The sequence below is a fragment of the Vanellus vanellus genome (genome assembly GCF_965231255.1).
Source record: "Vanellus vanellus genome assembly, chromosome: 2".
Lineage (NCBI taxonomy): Eukaryota > Metazoa > Chordata > Aves > Charadriiformes > Charadriidae > Vanellus > Vanellus vanellus.
Genome location: NC_138906.1, coordinates 161,064,137 through 161,082,937, shown reverse-complemented (window position 1 = coordinate 161,082,937; position 18,801 = coordinate 161,064,137). Strand labels below are relative to the sequence as shown.

Sequence of the window (18,801 nt, the reverse complement as noted above, 5' to 3'; positions counted from 1 at the left end):
TCCCAAGAAGGAAGGTTTATAAGAAAGATATGTTAAAGCTCATTTCTGCTGGAGTGCAACAAATCGTTCAGCAAACACACTGAGTGTAGGTGTTTGACCTACATTTCCCAGCCTTTAGGATGGACCTTTGACTGATGGACGTATTGCTTATTTTGAACCAACTTTTTCTGTCTATGTTTGAAGAAGGAATTGTGGGCCCTGTTTCTCAGCACTGTTGTTAGCAGCTGTTCTAGAGTAAGAATTTTGAATCACTTGTACATGCAGGCACTTCAGTGAAGGATTTTGAACTTTCTTCTGAGGTCTTGCTCCTAATCAGCATTGTCCAACTGTAGAACTGGACGTCACAGCACGTTCATTCCTAGATTTATTATTACATGATTGCAGAAAAGTAATTTATCCCTGTTCCCTTATCTCTACAAGACAAATAATATTTCTCTGCCTTTGGAAAGTTGGTTTGATTTTTTTAAGTGGCCGAATTGGTACTAGTCTTTCCTATTATGTGAGTATGAAAGAATGCATATAATGTCATTCGTTTTTTGTATTGCCATAGTAAGAGCATAATGAAAATAAAATCATTATTTGCAAGGTGGAAAATTTCACTGTCAGCATTTCTTCTTAATGCATCTGCCCAAAACAGGAAGGGGTAAAAGCCACTCTGATCTGCACACTACATTAACTACAAATGAAAGGCTGTTCCCATTCTTTTTCATAGAGCTTTTCATGGGTAATCATTAACGTCTCATCTTAATAACTTTTCTTCACTTTACAGTAATGTCATGTTTAGTAGGGAGTCATTCTTTGGATCAAGCCTCACAAGAAAACTTAGGTATATACATTCAAGTAACAATTGAGCCTTACTCTTTTCATATTTCTTGCATGCCATTCTCTGCCTGCCCTTTCTGTTTTTACTAAAGTAGTTCACCTAACCACCATAAAAAGTAAGGGGAGATAAAACTGAAAAGTTATTTAAGCATAAAAAGGAAATTGCATGACCTTGCAGATAGTTCATTGTTCTGCTGTTCAGAAAACATGGGATCTAATCCTGGCTCTGCCAGTGATCTACTTAAAAACAAGTGCTTTTCTCTGTTTTCATAGAATGGGAATGATACTAATATACTCTGCAAATCATTTCGAAATTTACTGTAAGAAAAATATACTGGAAGAGCTAAATACCATTCCTTATGCAGTCCCAACTTTGCCAACACAGATTCATGCAAGTCACTTTGCATTCGAGTTCAGTGGAACAACTTCTCTGCATGTGTATTTGCAGGTTCTGGTTCAGCAAATGGAAAACAAGTGGATGCTTTTGATCATCTGAATAAAGTTAGTGACATGCTTAAATACCTTGCTGAACTGTGACCTAAGATGTGGGGCAAGAACTTTATCTTCCTGAAAAAAAAAAAAAAAACATAAAAATAATTTGTAGCATTTCAGGAATGTGAAAGACACATCATTGGAAATACTAATATTTTGACTAAATTGTCAAGCATTTTATTCTGTCCCATGCAAACATCTTGCTATCATTCAACTTTAGCTCATTGTTCTCATTTCCACTTCGTTCCGCAAACATGAAATCATCAATACACAACTCAGCTTTCCTAGCCTAAGTCCTTCAATTTTTGGAGACCTGCTAGTGAAGCACTCCATTGTTTCATTGGATGATTGGCCCATGCAAAATAGTCAATAGACATGGATTTTGCAGTTTGGTTGGCTTTCTAGTAGTTGATACACGGAGATATGTTCACTACAAAGTAAAGAGTGGGTCAACATCCATATGGTTTCTACCTACATTGCTGGCTGCATCTGTTGGTGAAAAATATCCATCCTGTATTCACAAAGAATTGAACTTGGATTATTCTCCCCATGGATTTGTGTGACATCATTGCTTATTTTTACCCATTTCCAATCACGTTAGAAAGGGTGGGTGAGAAGAGGGGTTGAGCAAAGGCCTTTAGTGTGCATAAAGGCTCTTTTCCTTTCTGAAGGGCATCAAAGTTGAGCCTGAGTTAGGACTTGTGTTCATGTTTCTGGGGAAATAATCTCGATGGTAGGTGAGTTTGGATTTAGAGTCATGCCTACAATGAAATACCAGTGAGGATATACATCACCAAAGAGTGTGGAAGTCGGTTGGCTAAAAGGGCCTCTTTCCTCCTCAGACATTAGAAACTTGCAAATTTAGACCTCAAGATTCAGGGTGTAAACTGGCTTTTTAAATGAATACATTAGTTGTCAAGAAGTTAAAGTCAATTATTTTGATATTGAACATTTTTGTGAGTTCCTCTCCATAGAAAAGAATGTTACTTGATTTCCTTAAAAGGGAAAGCTGATTGACAAAAGTTCAGAAGTACCTCAGAAGTGTGGAATGCTCTTTGATTTATATTAAGAAAACACGTGAACTCTGTGAGATCAGTTGCATGTATTCAGTGCAGGATTCATGGCTGTCCTCACAACATTAGTTTCGTGTGAATTTCTACTGGGAATAGTTCAAAGGACAATACTTCTAGAAATCTCATTCAGAATGTTTGATCCTGAAGTACAGCTGATAATGTAGTAAACTATTGGAGTAAACATGACTGCCTTTTGCTACCAGTTACTTGAGACCAACTAAATCTAACGATTACCTAAACTGCAAAAATATGAAAAAAAAATCCCAATTATTATTACTCCTTGTTAGGTGAAAGTGGTAAATACATGGAAGAGGGGTGTGATTGATTCACTGCTAGCATTAACTCATTATCTTTCTTCTCATACATGTACCATCTGTTTATGAAACTCCAATACTAGGCAAAGCACAGAGAGGAGAGTATCTGGCTTGCATGATGGGATGTAACTGCATTATTTCCTTGCATGACTGTTTCTGCAAAATATTTCTAGTTCAGTGGTTCCCACTCTTTATTCTGAGCAAGGATAAAAAACATCTGCTGCAAAGTCAGCCATCTCTTGTACATCCAGCCACCAAATTCATCTCTCAGATGTTCCAAAATAATTTCCAATGCTCTCAGGGAGCAAGAATCTGAGAGCTGAATTGTTCTTTAGTGAGGAAGCTTTCGAGCCAAACTGTCTGCATTGCTTCTGCCTTCCTCCTTTTATGGTGCCTTTTATCTACCAGAGAATTAAAGAGTTCTCATGCTGGGACTCAACTTCAAACACAAAGCTTTTGGGAAATTTTTTATCCCACCACAAGGGAGAGGATGCAACAGCATGCAAGACAAGCAATGGCAACATATCCAAGCTAGTCAGAGAAACTACTCTGTTTGGGATGCATTTGAGTACCCCCAGTTTCTGGAATTGTGCTGTAAGTCAGGAATCACATTTTATTGCATGCAAGGAAGCCAAATGAAGTGGGAGCACTGTCCCAAGGGGAGGAAGAGTAGCTAATATCAGTAGGAGGAGTCTGAAAGACAAGCAGCAGTACATGAACCTCTGGGTGGGAACCACTGTCCTAGCCACTCTCATGAAGAATGATGTGATCTGCGCATGCTTCATACTCTGAGATTGAGTCCTGCGCATGCTGTTTTAATGAAGGAGATGATTGTGTCATGAGAACAAATGTTTCCTAAGTCTTTTTAAAAAGCACAATGAAAACAAAACCCCAGCAGACCCAGATTTCATCCCTTGGAAATGAGAATAAAGTCAATTTTTTTTTTTCTCTGATGACAGCTAGTCATTATCTGGAAAGAAGCTTGGTTTTTGTTTTGTTTTTGGTTTTTTTTTGTATACAACATGCTGTTGTATTTTTGTCATGTGAAGCTGATGAATTATTTTCTGATGATTCTACTGCTCTGGCTGCCTGGATATGAACACAATTGTCTATATTTATTACACTGCATATTGTTATGAATCTGAATGTTACTTTAAGGGTTAATAATCAGGATTCAATTAATGAGGAAAGCTTCAGCTCAGGTAACTTTAGCTTAGACTAGAGTCTGCTTAGACTCTCTCTTCTTAGAGAGAGGCTGCTTTTTAAATGACTTCTCATCTAGATTTTTCTATAGATAATAACAAGAGACAAGTTCCCCCAGCTGTAAAGTCATTCCAAAGTGACACGGAGCTGAACTGCACTCTGTAGGTTGCTAACTTCCCACTGATTATAGAAAGGGGTATGAAGAATAGTCTTAGACGGGACATTTAACTTTTTAAGCAGCTTAAGACATATCAGATGAGATCAAGCTCCTAAACCTTAGATGCTCAAGCAACAGAGTTGGGACAACAGTTTGTTCCTAAACTGACACTTATCAATGGGGAAAGTTAAGAAACGCCCTAGAAGGAGAAATGAAGTATGTTTTTGGTTTACATTATCTACCTTAAACCCCCACTCCACAAAAAAAAAAAAAAAAAAAACACCCCACAAATGAGTGTACGTGCATGTGCAGTTGAAAACATCACTGGAAATAAGTAGCCTTTTGTACTGAATGCAGAGGAATATTTTGATCTGTTTTGTTCTGAGGAGGATATCAAATCTTGATCACTCCTATTATTGTATAGCTCCATGGCAGAGATTTCTGTATGCATTGCCTATATTTCTGTCCTACATTAAAAAAATATCTGCAAAATTAGTGTTTTGGATACTTTCCATCATCCATTGATTCTTTTCCTGCTGATCTGATCCCTATAGTTCCTTGCAATGCAAGGTAAGAAAAGCAGTTGTTACAGGAGTTTTAAGGAGCAGATTTTGAGACATCTGGATATGTAATTTGAAGGACCAAGCAGGTTTCTGGAGAGAGAGTCAGAGGCCATTTGTAGTGACAACTTTATTTTTCTAATATAGCATTAAACTGCTATTTATAAACAATAGGAGTCCTGTCTCACCTATGTTTCTGCTTCTTTGTCTTTCAGGTTCTCTGCCTTAAACATTTTCTTCTCTTGAGAACTTCTCTCTAGTGTTACTAAACCAAATCTTGTGACATTTAATATATTGCTCGAAGCCAGTGTGTGGTATGTGACCACTTCTTGCCTTTGAGGAAATCACCTCATCATCTGAAATCATCTGAGTTTCACTGCTAGAGTTCATTCTTCTAAGAGCTTCCTTCTCATCCTGCGAAGTCTTGAAGCAAGATGATCAGTCTTGAAATCCTGAAGAATAGGTGGACTATAGTCTCCCTGTTCATTTCAGATTCATCTGTCATTGGTGAGCTATTAATCCCCCCAACAGGAAAAGCTGATCTCCACAACAAGCCTGTTGTACATACAATTTTTTCAGACCTAGGGAAAAATGTCTTCATTTTATTATCACTGAATAGATCTACTCATCCTAAAACTGCTTCAGTTTCTTCCTTTTTGTAGCTTATTTCACAGTTTCTTTTGGTCTGCAAAGATCACCTCGATGCCAAGCGTGCTTAATTGCTCTGTCTGGTTTTTTTTCACATTGAAGACCTCACAAGCACACTCCCTCTAACCACTCAGCTAGATTTTTGGTGCATTTCTTTACATTAAAATCATCTTCAGTGATGTGCCATGATTCCAGACTCTTCTTGACCACCCTTCTTCCTTCAAACTTTGGTCTTGTTATTATTGAGACATGAGAACTTCTTTTTCCCTACTCTACACCCCCAAAAAACACGTACAACCCATTCAGTTGATTTTTACTTCCTCATCTTTATTTTTCATGCCCTTTCAAAACTTGCTCATTACCTGTTATCTTCTGCTGTATATATTTTTCCTATATATGGTAGCTGAATGCTTGAAGAATTAAAATTTCACAGAAATGCCACGGAATTAAGACATCTGTCCTGTAAAGCAGTACTGCTCTCGGACATGGTCTCTGAAAGAATAGAGAAGTGACAGTGACACAGAAAAGAGGTCACAGGATTCTCCCTTAGTAGAACACAAACCACTTGGGACCCTGCACTCACCGTTGGTTTAAACTTTAGAGCACGTTGGTGGATCAATTGGATCAAGATTCTAACCCAAAAGCAAGCACTATGGAAACCACTTTTTAAACAAGTGCTTAAGGCCGGACATGAGACTGTCCTACACATTCTGTGATGACTAATTTGCCACATATGTTAACAAGTAACACCTCATATTTTTCTACAAAGAAGGAGTTAATCCCTGATTTTTGCGCTGCACATTTTTCTGCGCTTTGTTTGTCTTTCGCCCATGCCATGAATTCCTCAGGAAATTACATTAGGGCAAAGTCTGGGTAATATTAATACCATTCACTTAGACTGTTCAAATTCTTCACTCAATTCCATGCTTTTATCTTCTCACTTCATTGACATCAGTCCTGGTGATGGTGATACAGCAGGACTAGCTGTGTGTCTCCATACTCACACAAGTCCTTCTAGTTGCCCTTTCCATGCTTGCACACACATGTACACTTTATACAAGCAATGACAGGGCCAGTATCTGAATTTACGAGGCTGCAGAAATTGCATTCACAAGTATTGTCATGTTGTCAACAAAAAAATTCATGAAGCCTGAAAACACATCCTATACAAAGGTTTAGTGCTCCCATCTTTTGTGGCAGGGAAGCCCACATTTCATTTTGTCTGGGTCAGAGATATATTAATCAGAAACAGAGAGCAGAGTTGAGAGCACCAGTAATTAATATTAAAAAAATAAACCAAAAACCACACACAAAAACCTGCAACAGCTGAGATATTCTATGCTCACATCATGTAGGAATTTTGTATGCTGTAAACTGTAGTATTCCTACAAGAGTCAGCACTCCTATGAAAGCTGCAATGTGTCTTTAAATCCTTCTCACCTGATCATTTTAAGAGGAATGTCCTAAGAACTTCCATTGCGGAGGGATACTGCCACAGAGAGAGCTCTACGTTGGAAGTAGAACCTTCTTTCAAAGAGGTGCACCAATTACACCAGAGATGCTAGAACTCACAAAAAAAACCCAAAACATTCCATCTGAGCAAGATAACTCCTTAAATAGAGAATAAGTAGTTCTGTGAGTGAGACCCTTCCCTTGCAAGGGCTGCACACAAGTCTGAATCTTTGTCCACTATGTCCTTGTATGGTGGAACCTCCCCATGCTTGCCTCTCCTGCCGGCAAGTTTAGTGGTTTCAGCTGAGCGTGCTGCACAGGTATCTCTTTGCATACCTATGAAATGTCTTTCTTCTGGTCACCGCTGCTGTTTGTCCTTCTCCTCTGCTCCCATCTGTGGCTCTCAGAGAGCTGATAGCTGCAGTTGCTTCTTCTGTCCCCCAGCTTAACCTGTCTGCCCTTCTCTCCTGCACCGAAGTGCCTCTTGACCGTGTGTGCACAGTTCGCCTCTCCTCAGAGCTCTCCCATACTGCAACGTCCAGGGATGGGTGAAAAGGCAGGCTTTCTTCCCATGGCTTAGCCCCACGTTTTCTTAACAAATGTGCAACTGACAAATATTTAAGCAGCAAATTGAACAAACAAATCAAATACTTATACCACCTTTCACCTATGAAGTGTTCAGAGCATATTTAAGATGATACAGTCACTAACAGAATTCCTTTTGTGTTGGTCTTTTCAGTGGCCTTTAAGGCCGTGGCCTTTAAAGCCGTTACAGTCATGAGGCTGTCAGAAGGGTTACTGGTCAGAAGGGATGCTAGTAAGATGGCAAGTAGATGTGATTCTAGCTATATGCTCTCACTGAAGGAAAAATGTCTTTGGTCAGTAAATCTGTAAGAGGACAGTGCAAGGAATCATAAGAGGAACAAAATATGTCACTTTACTACAATTCGTGTAGGTCACCTCAATTTCTAGTATAGTTTGAGATGTTTGAAAGTAAATGATGGAGAGAATTGGGCAGCCTGCCCTACCATGTACCTAGTAATTGCTTGGCAATGCCTTTCCAGTGTTTTACTGATAATTTATTTGGTTCACAGCACATCTGACTTTCTTTTAGTCCTGGCTACGCACATGAGTTATTCATTTAATAGCCTGCCACAGACCCGGTAGTTAAAGAAAGCACTGAACAGGAAAGGCCAAGCATCTTTATCTTTAGACAATATAACTGCCTAAGTAGCGGTGTTTCTCTTCTTAGTAATAAGTCTGATGCTTCAGACATGCTTACAGAGCTGAAGCACTGTGATACATTACATAGAGAGGATAGCAAGACCCTCTGGTAACATTTTCAACATTGACACAAAAAATGCTCATAAAAAGCAGTTAATTATCTGTGGAGCTTAGCTGTTGCTTACAGACATTGATGTATTATGGTAGCCCCAGCAGTGTCCTTGTGTACAAAACATTTATTTAGCCCATTATATAATGAAAGCATCATGAAAACAAGTTAAAAGTGTACGAAGGAGGAAAATGATTACTTTTGCTTATTTTGTAGCCAAAAGCTGGGTCTCTTGGATCGGGTTCGTGGTACCAATACTAAAGGAAAGCTATTTACCCCTCTGAATGTAGATGCCATTGAAGAAAGTCCTTCAAAAGAGCCTAAGAATGTTGTCTTGAATAATAAGGAGCGTTTTCGCACTGCATTCCGAATGAAAGCGTACGCTTTTTGGCAAAGCTCAGAAGGTAGCCCATCTGTGTTGATTTCTTTCTATCCATCCCTTATTCTCCCCATTTTACTTTGTTCCTCTGCATCTTCTGTTGAAGGTTTGTGACTTTCTGGGCCAAGAATGGACAGTCCCTTGTTTTACATGGCACATTTGGGGAAACCCCAGGAAACGAACACTGGAGTCCAGACAACACAGTGCTTGAAATAAGCAAGTTGCCCTCCAAAAAACCAGCAATCAATATAGTATATATCCAGTGGTGTAATCAACCTATTTGACCTGGAACAAGAGGGCACACTGGACAGTGATGTTTTGCTAAGGTAGCTCCCTCCTAGACTGCATCCAGCCCTGCGCTAGCCTGTGTCCAGGCACCTCAAATATCTCCTCACTCCAATCTCTTAAACCTTGTTTTATAAAGTCAATGGCTGATCCCTCCCACCCTCCCTAAGACTGCTGCCCCGTAGCAGATTTCCATTGGGTGTCAAGGAACCATCATAGGGCATTTTTCCTCTCAGTTTCCCCAGGCACACATTTTCCTCTTACTGTCTGTAGTGTCCAAATGGTCGCTAAATAAGTTTCTCCTTTATTGTGCCAGACGGCATCGGTGCATGCTGGGCCAACTACCATGGATGTAGTCTGGGTGTCCACACTGGGAACTTGATTATCCTTTTCCATGAAGCTACATGAGTTCCAAGTAGTGCAAGTGGGAGAAGAACTTGGCCTGTAGCTTCTACACCTGTTTTAGCCTTATGTAAAATAATTTTGGCAAAGATTTATCATTGTAAAAGCTCCTAAAAGTGGGAACTTCTAAGTCCATTGGAGAGCAAGAGAAGTTCCCAGGTTTCAGAAATGCTGGAATCTGAGAGGAGATCCCTCAAATAATGTGTCTTATAGCTGTCCCAGCAGAATTATGAAATCCCTTTCAAGAGCTGATCAGAGAAAGAGGAACCTGCAAGGGATGTTCCTTTACTAAGTTACACTTACTTTATGTAGTGCTTTAGTTGGCCAGTCCTCCCTCTAAACACTCTGTGGTCAGATGTTCACACAGCTTTTTTTGACCTGCTTTGCAGATGCAGGAACAGGGGAACCCATGGCAGAAGAGAGAGGCGACAGTAGTGACTTCCTTATGGAAGATATGATCCCGACATTCAAGACAGCCATCCGAGCTGTCAGGTAAATGTCCCTGATGCTCCTCATTGCCTTGCTTTGACTTTGAATGCTTATGCTTCAGGAAGTCACATTACCACGTTGCTACACGTTGATTCATTGCTGCTGTTATTACTTTTCTTAAATGCAATAGATTTGGTAATTACAGATACATTGAAAAGCACAAGACAGACCCTATTTAAAATCCTTCTTGAAAGTATGCAGAAAGGAACATGTTTTTCAGTAACATTGACCATGCCATTTTTGCAAAATACTCCATAAATATATTTATTATAAAATAATATTGTATACAGTTCCTCATTAACATATATTATAAATATAGTATCTTGCTCAATTTAGTGATTGTAGTATTTATGTAAAACTGGATTTTTTGCTTGACAATAAACAGCTGACAACTCTTTTTCACTGACTGTTTTATGAGTGTGCAATATAGTTTCAGCTGTCATATTTTAATGGATGCTGAGGTCTCCATTTCAGCAGTCTTCAGCTTGTGACATGTGTCACTTCTGTTTTCATATCACAAGAGATATTCCCTTGGGTTAGAAAATTCCTAGTAAGACTTGATAATGTGTTTAGCACATCAAGTACATAGAAATCATTCACTTATGCTCTGTTACTTCTCCATTAAGTATTTTTTATTCTCTTCCCTTGAAAAATGCCCCCATAGGAAAATATTCTACTTTCATTGTGATTGCTTTTTATTCCAGAAGTTGTTAAGTTTTGGGCCAGGGAGTTACTACCTTCCAGGAAAAATACTGCAAGTCTGGAGTGCTCCAAAATTATCTTATAAAAATTTCAAGGAAGGTGGTTATAAATATATAAACATATACTTATATGTATATAAAGTATAAGATATGTATGTATATGTATATAAAGTTATAAGTATATAAACATATACTTATATGTATATAACCATAATATATGTTCTCCTGGTTCATTTCTGATTGGGTGCAGGAGAACAAGTCATTAAAAATTCCAAGTTTTCTCAAGCCTGCTGAAAGCCATGTCCCACAGGCTTTTCTAATGTTACCCATAACTGCTTCCCTCCAACTGGAAGTTTCTTCATCCCTACTTCCTCCATAGTTTTCCCTTTCTCTCCCTGATACCTACTTTCTTTCCCTGATACCTGCTTTCTTTCAAACATGAACTATACATCTGTCCTGTTTTCCCACCCCACCTCCATGAAACGTGCTATTATTACTTTTGCAAAACTTCCTGTACCACATCCTGTGCAAATCTAATTGATTCATGCAATTTCCCTTTAAACTCAATCATAAGTCAGGCTCTTTTTTTTTTTTTTTTTTTTCTTATATAGTTTACCTAGACCCTGAATGCTAATGGGAAGTAATACTTTCAGACAAAACCCTTAATGGGTTTTCAGGGTCATGATCAAGGAGATTTTACATTGAAATTGTTAACAGTGTGATTCTTATTTTTCTTTTTTTAAGTATAATTTTGCTGTAATCATATATAGTTTTGTTATAATAGGCATAGGTATAGTTTTGAAATCTTGAAAGATTTATAAGCAACAGAGTGAAAGAGTGGAAAACCCTTAAAAAGTCATAACAGAATTATCTTTGCTAAATGAAAGTATAGGCAGATTTTTAAAAAGTTAAAAAAAACACCAAACGTGAATAAAAAACAGGTCAGAACTTAACAGATGACAGCAATTCCCCAATTCAGACCAGTAAGAACATGGAAACGCTACTGAGAATGTAAACCCTTGGATCCCAAACCTAAGACAGATAAAGAAATAAAATGTTTTTCATTCTTTACGTATGTTTGTTTTCTATTTGTTTAATCTACTGAGATATAACAGTGTAAACTAATGTATAAACAGAAAAAAATGAAAAAAAGAATGCCAAACAGTTTTCAAGTGTTCTGTCCAGCACTGGTCCTTATTATAAAAATTTTGTTATTAATTACTAGGACATTTTACAATAATAGTAATAATAACAGCAATTATATTGTTATTATCATTATTATCATTATCATTATTACAACAGCAATAATGTTATACTGCTGTTTTTCCAAGGACAATTCAGGCAGTTCTAATGCTTTTTCTTTTCTCCACAACCTGAACCATTTCTGACTTCTTAACTTCCACATTTCTATCTGATTAACATTTCCTATCCAAAACTTTCCCAGGTGCAAAATGAAAACCAAGCTGAAAATGATGCAGCATTATATATACTATAAATTAACTTTATTATAAGCTGAAGCATAAAAAGCAGCTGCAGCTTCACAGCTTCAAAATCTCCTGTGACTTGGATTGTTCAAAATCAAATTCCACATATGATCTTGTAGCTTTGAACCATTTCTAGTTATGATGATAGTGCTGAAAAAGACATTTTGTGCGTATCATTTGTTTTAGCCTATTAATTATGAAAAGCCAATTGTGGAATGATATTAGAGATTCTCTGCTTATGTTTTATTGCCTTGATTTGAAATAACATACTCAGTTTCCAAATATCCAAAGTACTTGTCAATTATTCAATAAAACTGCAAATTATCATTCTGGAATTTATAGAAGAAGTTAATATTTTTTCTGTTTATTATGCAGAATACTACAGTTTCGTCTCTATAAAAAAAAATTCAAGGAGACTTTGAGGCCTTATGATGTAAAGGATGTGATAGAGCAATACTCAGCAGGGCATCTTGATATGCTTTCCAGAATAAAATATCTTCAGGCAAGGTAAGAATCCCCTGGTAAATGGAAAAATGTATAACTGTGCTGGTAAAATAAAAGCATAGTTGGCCTGTTTGTATATAAGGCCACCTGGAAGCTATGTCTTTGCATAGAGAAGATGGTCAATAAGAAAACCTTTTCCCTAAAGAATAAAAGGCAAGTGAGCAGCTAGCAGGGGTAGCTGCAGTAGAATACGCCACTGGCTCATAGTTAGGACAAGGAAATCCGAGTAAATAATCCTGTGAATTTTCTTAACCATTGCGTTACATGATTAGGGCCAAGTTTCTCCCCTTCTGCCCTTTTTACAGATGATAAATAAAAGCAATAGTTGCTCTACATAGAGCTTTTCTTTGGCTGGATTCTCTGCTGACCTGTGCCTCATGCTACATCTCATATAAGTGCAAAAAATAAATCGGCAGAGAAGGTTTTGCGTCCCCTTCACTCAGGTGTAAATTTATATGAAAGAAATTGGAATTTCAGGCCTTTGTGACTGTTCAGGTGAAATCTGCTCCCACAGTTGTCACAGAAGCAGTTCATCCCAATGTGCTTTTGAGGCAAGTCTGCAAAAATTAGTGCTACTTACATCCTGAGCCATGGGCGCAGGTCAGAGCTTGAGCTAGTCAGCTTGTATGAGTTTGAGTGCACACGTGTGTATATGCATGTAGCTGTATTAGTTCAATCTCAGCACAGCACTGTCCACGTTATCTGAGCCCCCCCCCCAGTCACTCTGAACAGCAAAATGCCACACAAACATACACTTGATTTCTCTCAAGAATGGGCTGAGCAAGTGTAACGCTTGCTGCACGTTTGGACCTTACCTAGACTTACCTTAACTTTGTAAGGCTGATCTGAACTTCATAATTTTTTATGGGCTCACAATATTAGAAATCTCCATCTCTGGTGGGGTCTACATGCCTTATACTAGAGACCCTTCTTTTACCTCGGACTGAGGTGTGTGATTTTGGACAGCAGAGCACCTCAGATACTCGCTTGAGTCCTAGCAGCAGTAAAGGTGCCTGACATGATGAGGCCCATCTCACGCAGTGTTTTGTGGGATGAAGACACATCCCAGGTGAGTCAGGGCAAGAATCACAGCACAGCCTCAGCCCTGCAATGTTCAGCTCAGCAATGTCATGCCCCGGTGTAAAGAATCACTAGTAGTAGAAGAACCACAAAATTTCGACAGCTATTTTGCACATTGACAGGGAAGACCTTTTTAGAAGTCTTTGAAGTGAAAGCATAATCCTGGCAAGCCGTGTGAGATTCCTCTTATTGTTAATGGAGAGCTAGTCAACATAATCAATGGCCTTTATGGCACAATTACTTTCTGTTTAAAGCAGGTGCCTTCATTTGATCAGTTGAATCTCCCTTACTCTCCCTTGAACTTTCTTCACTGTGTTGATTCAATTTCCGCTGATTGTAATTGGACAAAACCAGTCTGAGTCTTACTCATTGCATCTGTGAGTAGTGAGATGCCATAGGAGTTTGATGGGACATTGACAGATAGCCCAGCAATGCTTGGGTGCCTAGAAAATATCTAGCTATCTTTGTGAGGTTTGCCTTGAGCTTCTTTTAAGTTTCATCTTCAAAACTCCGTGGGGCACCATGAAGCCATGGAATGTACCTGCATGGATTGTCTCATAATACAGGTAACTGCTCTGTGGACTAGTGCTGACTGATACCTGGTCAGTTTAGTGTGTGAGCTGACTGAACAGAGGGTTGCTTGCACCTGAGCAGTTGGATATGCCAAACTGCCAAACGAAAGTATATATTGATATAATAAAAGAGTGTAATTAAATATGCTGGAGCCTCCCAAACAATCCTTTTGGTTTTGTTCCAAATAAAAAGGCAAGTAAGATTCCTTGTAAAACTTCCTTTATAGTTATAATTTTCAAACCAAAGTCATAATTAGTAAAGACAAAAAACCCTACACATAATTAGGCACAATAACTGCTAGAAAGTCATTGGTTTATTAAGAGTATCAGGAATTACCATCTTTCACCAAATTCTATTTTCACTATCCAGCACAAAAACCTAATGGGTCTCTCCTGATATTTTTAGGAGCAGCTGTTATTGGAGGCTTTTTGACAATCACACTATTTATTTCCTTTGAAGGAATTGAAGTCATGTGTTTCAAATGTCAAAGTTTGGAAACAGTAAGCTAGATAATTACTTAATTACCATGAAATTACCAGGAAATTACAATTCAATGTATTGACTGTGAACCCAGAATAGGACAAACACATCATGACTCTCAATATATTACCAAATCAAGACGTGCGTCTTTATTGAATCTTTGCTGATGTTTGCTTCAGAGATGCATAGCAGGTTGTATCATGTGTTAGCATTTAGAGATGGACTTATGCAGTTGCACTTTTCTTTTTTTCAGAGTAGATATGATTTTTACACCTGGACCTCCATCTACTCCCAAGCATAAGAAATCCCAAAAGGGAGGAGCTTTTTCTTACCCTTCACAACAGTCTCCCAGGTGAATTTTTTATGCCTAGTCTTTTGCACAGACCAAAACAGAAATAAAAAATTCATTTGCGTCAATAAGCATGCCCTTCATTCATCTGGCCAGTACACTGTTATAGTAAAGATACTGAGAGGATATGTTGCTACAAGATTCGTATGTGTAAATGTTGAGCGAGAAAGACGCTAGCTCCCCTAATAACAATGTATGATGGAAATCTAAACTTAATGGCTTCTTAACTGTCTAGCTCATCTTCTGCATGGTTTGGAAATGTGATTTTATATGAAATATGTACACTTGATTGCTGATGTGCTGAATTTCTAACATTCAACTAATAAACCCACTTAAAAACTCAATAAATGAAGGTAAACCAGTTATCTTCCTGAAATGAAAAAAGTTTTGTTATAGTCCCCACTGAATAGCGAGCACAGAGTTTTAATGATGATGCTTTTAAACCAATGATTGGTGAGAATTACTGAAAATAAATTACAATACCAGGTTTCTGGGTGTGAAAGTTACAGCATTGTAACTTTGTAACTTGTATTATATTGCTGCATTCCTGGTAGCAAGAATTCAATAATAAATGACATTTCTTCTGTTATTTACAACTATCAATCTGTCAATAAATACCCATGAAGAACCACATAAGACCATCAACAATCTGTCCCCAAAGCTGTTATGGCTGCTCAGAACAAAAGTGATCTTACAGAAAATAAATTATCTTGGCATTCTGGTCTATCCCACCCAGTGAAAAATCTGAAAAAAAAAAATGTAAATGTGAAGACAGAGACCTACATATATGGAAGAGGCAATGATCATTTGGGAAATAAAGCAGATATTGCAGAATTCGAATAAGCCAATAACATCAGTAACCCAATGTGCAAAATCTGATATATTTTAGTTATCGTTTCTGCTTTAGTAAGATATATTCGCAGCTATATTTTGATGTTTTTTCAGAAAGAGAAAAACTGAACCTGTTAAAATGAAAGTTTTAGGGTGTATTTGTTCTAAATCATATTAAGGAACTAGTGCTTAGAAATTGTTTTTATAGACTTTGACATAGGTTATGGAAAGACATAGATTCCTTTGAGATTGTTTTGGAAACCTTTCAATAAATATTTGAATTGATAATGACCATCCTATATCCCATGAAGTTATAAATCAAAGTTCTTTAGTTAAGCAGAGATCATCTTCTTACCTCCTGAAGTTAGTCCATCTGACGGACAGGCAAATTACATAGAAGAAAATTTATTCTGGAATCTGCTTTAAATCTCCAAGCCAGACTGTCTCTTTTCAGCATTTCCAGTCTCTGCCACTTACTGTTTGGTTTAATGAAATTAAGAAGAGAAAAACACTCAGCCTTGAAACTTGGATTCAGTCTTCGAAGACACTAATTATAAAGAATTAGATTTAAAAACACACAGCCATCTGCAGACCCACTATCCAGAATACCTCAACATTTTTCACAAACCTGAAATAAGTCTGAGATTAATTTCACTTTCATTTTGAACTTTTTACTTGCTTTTGTTTTTTCTTAATCTTTATCTTAATTTTGAACCAAAATAATTTTAAATTAAAAACCAGGAATACATTTTTTTAGAAATGCATAGTAATCGCATAGAATAGACTTTTGCTACTGTTTGTATGACAAATAACTAAATTCAACCTTTTCTTAAATGGGGCTCCAAGGAGCTATATGAATATACCACTGAGATGGTAATTTTGTTTTCTGATATAAATTACTTATTGTGATGCAAAGAAAAATTGCACACTAATAGAGTTATTAATTCTTTGTAGAAATGATCCATATGTAGCCAAAGCATCTACAGCAGATACTGAAGACCAAAGTATGATGGGCAAATTTGTTAAAGTTGAACGACAGGTATGTAATTTCATGACAATGATAGATAGCGCTTGTATAGAAATGATAAAGCTGACATAAATTCTGTATGAGTCTTTGGCTGACCCAGGTAGATTTGTACTGTCGGTGATCAAGACTCACTCAGTTCTTGTAGTAATGATCACAAAACTATGTTTTTAGTTTTTCATGAAAGAATTTAATTAACTGGGAAGTGTGCATTTTGAAACCTGTTGAATGAATATCATTATATATGGCAGGAACACCCTAATCATGATGTTTATGTGGGACTTTTTCATTCCCTTTAACTCCATACTCATCATGTCTGGTGTTTTTCTGTGGGCACCACCTTCTTTTGCAGCGTCTGGCACTCAAAATAATTGCCTTCACAGCTATTTTTGGGCCCTCTTTGCATTGTAACCTATTGCTTAGCAAGTCAATACACTCTTATTTTTAAATACACAACTAAGATGGAGGCAAGTGGCATTGATTCACATCAATTCCTTTCACGGAATGTAAATGTTCAGGCACAAAGTACTATCTAAAGAGAAAGGAAATTAGTCCTGATATTTGACCCTGATGTTGTGGGACTGTTAAGAGTTAGAGAATAGTTTTGTGTGCAAAGGTAATTCCACTTGTTGTAGTTCAGTAATAGCTATTTAATGTACATTATCAAGACTTTGGTAATAACATTGTAGACTGCTGTTGGATGCTGGACTGCCAAATATCCAGCAAAGCTAAGGATTTTTTTGGCACAGTTCATAGGCATGAGTCTTCTTAATCTGAGGTGTTACAGGATAAACTGGCATCCACTGCAGTCCAGCTTCCAAGGGAAAGTCATGATTATCCTATAATTACCTTCATGACCAATAAAGATGGCAGCACACCATTGCTGGAGGCAGTGCACCCGTGGGATCATTGACTCTTTCATTGAACAACTGACTTGAGACAATATCATAACACTGGTATTTTTCAGGTTAATGACATGGGGAAGAAACTGGATTTTCTTGTCGATATGCATATGCATCATATGGAACAGCTGCAAATACAAGTCGCTGAGATAAGTCCATTGAAAGAAACTGCTTCTCCTGCAAAGGAGAAGAGAGAAGAAAACAAATATTCTGAATTAAAAACAATAATATATAAATACACTGAGCAGTGTGCTCATGAAACTCCTTACAACTTCCAGCAGGTTCCAGTCAACAAAGTCAGTCCTTATGGTTTCTCAGCACATGGTCATATGACTCATTCACAACCTTTATCAACAGGTGGGCAAAACTCTGGCAAACTGCAAGCCACACCTTCCTCAACTTCATATGCAGAAAGGCCAACAGTTTTGCCTATATTTACATTAATGGACTCCCAGGTTAGCTACCACTCTCAAGGAGACCTACAAAGCCCTTACTCAGATAAGGTGTCACCAAGGCAGAGAAGGAGCTTAACAAGAGACAGTGATACTCCATTATCCCTTCTTTCCGTCAACCATGAGGAACTTGAGCGCTCCCCAAGTGGCTTCAGTATCTCCCAAGACAGAGACGACTTCCCGTTTGGCCCCAATGGGGGCTCAGCGTGGATGAGAGAGAAACGCTACCTAGCAGAGGGGGAAACGGACACAGACACCGACCCTTTTACACCAAGTGGCTCCATGCCTTTGTCTTCTACAGGAGATGGGATTTCAGATTCAATATGGACCCCTTCAAATAAGCCAGTTTAAAAGTGTGTGTGGGGGCAGTCACTGGTTGACTTCTCCATGTAATGTAAGCATACTTTGTATATCTCACTTACTGTACACCCAAAGCTTACTAGTTCAAAACACCAATGGCTGCATAAGATGCATGTGATATTAGTGGTAGTCATTCTGCACCATTTCATACAATTTACTAATGCAGTTTTTTTCATGCTACCAAAACTAAGGAGCTTAGTTTTGAGCATGGTTTGCATGACTTTACCCTATATAAATGGTACAGCTGATTTCTTCTATGATACATATCTATCTGATACTCTTCAATACAACAATGGTGAATTGATAACAGGCGAGATATGGTGGTCCTTGCTACATTTTGTAAACAGAGCAGCAAAGTAAAAATATTTTCAGGAGCAATATCCCTTTGCAGAAACGTAACGCCTGAATCCATTTTCCAATATCAATCTCTAACCAACCTAGCCAAGAACATC

At 37.9% G+C, this 18,801-nt stretch overlaps 1 protein-coding gene across 2 annotated transcripts in view; it reads left to right on the top strand.

Annotated features, from left to right (window-relative positions):
- The window catches only part of KCNQ3 (potassium voltage-gated channel subfamily Q member 3), a gene marked incomplete at both ends in the record, with an annotated part of 201,366 nt that extends 183,026 nt beyond the window's left edge, over positions 1 to 18,340 (top strand). The window contains 7 exons of one of the 2 annotated variants that reach the window (XM_082480057.1): positions 770 to 826; positions 8,271 to 8,458; positions 9,510 to 9,612; positions 12,170 to 12,301; positions 14,685 to 14,783; positions 16,566 to 16,650; positions 17,603 to 18,340. In XM_082480057.1, the coding sequence (XP_082336183.1) occupies positions 770 to 826; positions 8,271 to 8,458; positions 9,510 to 9,612; positions 12,170 to 12,301; positions 14,685 to 14,783; positions 16,566 to 16,650; positions 17,603 to 18,340 (1,402 nt within the window). The remainder of the gene's footprint in view (positions 1 to 769; positions 827 to 8,270; positions 8,459 to 9,509; positions 9,613 to 12,169; positions 12,302 to 14,684; positions 14,784 to 16,565; positions 16,651 to 17,602) is intronic. The other variant, XM_082480058.1, reaches the window with a different exon arrangement.
- Positions 18,341 to 18,801: the final 461 nt, after the last annotated feature.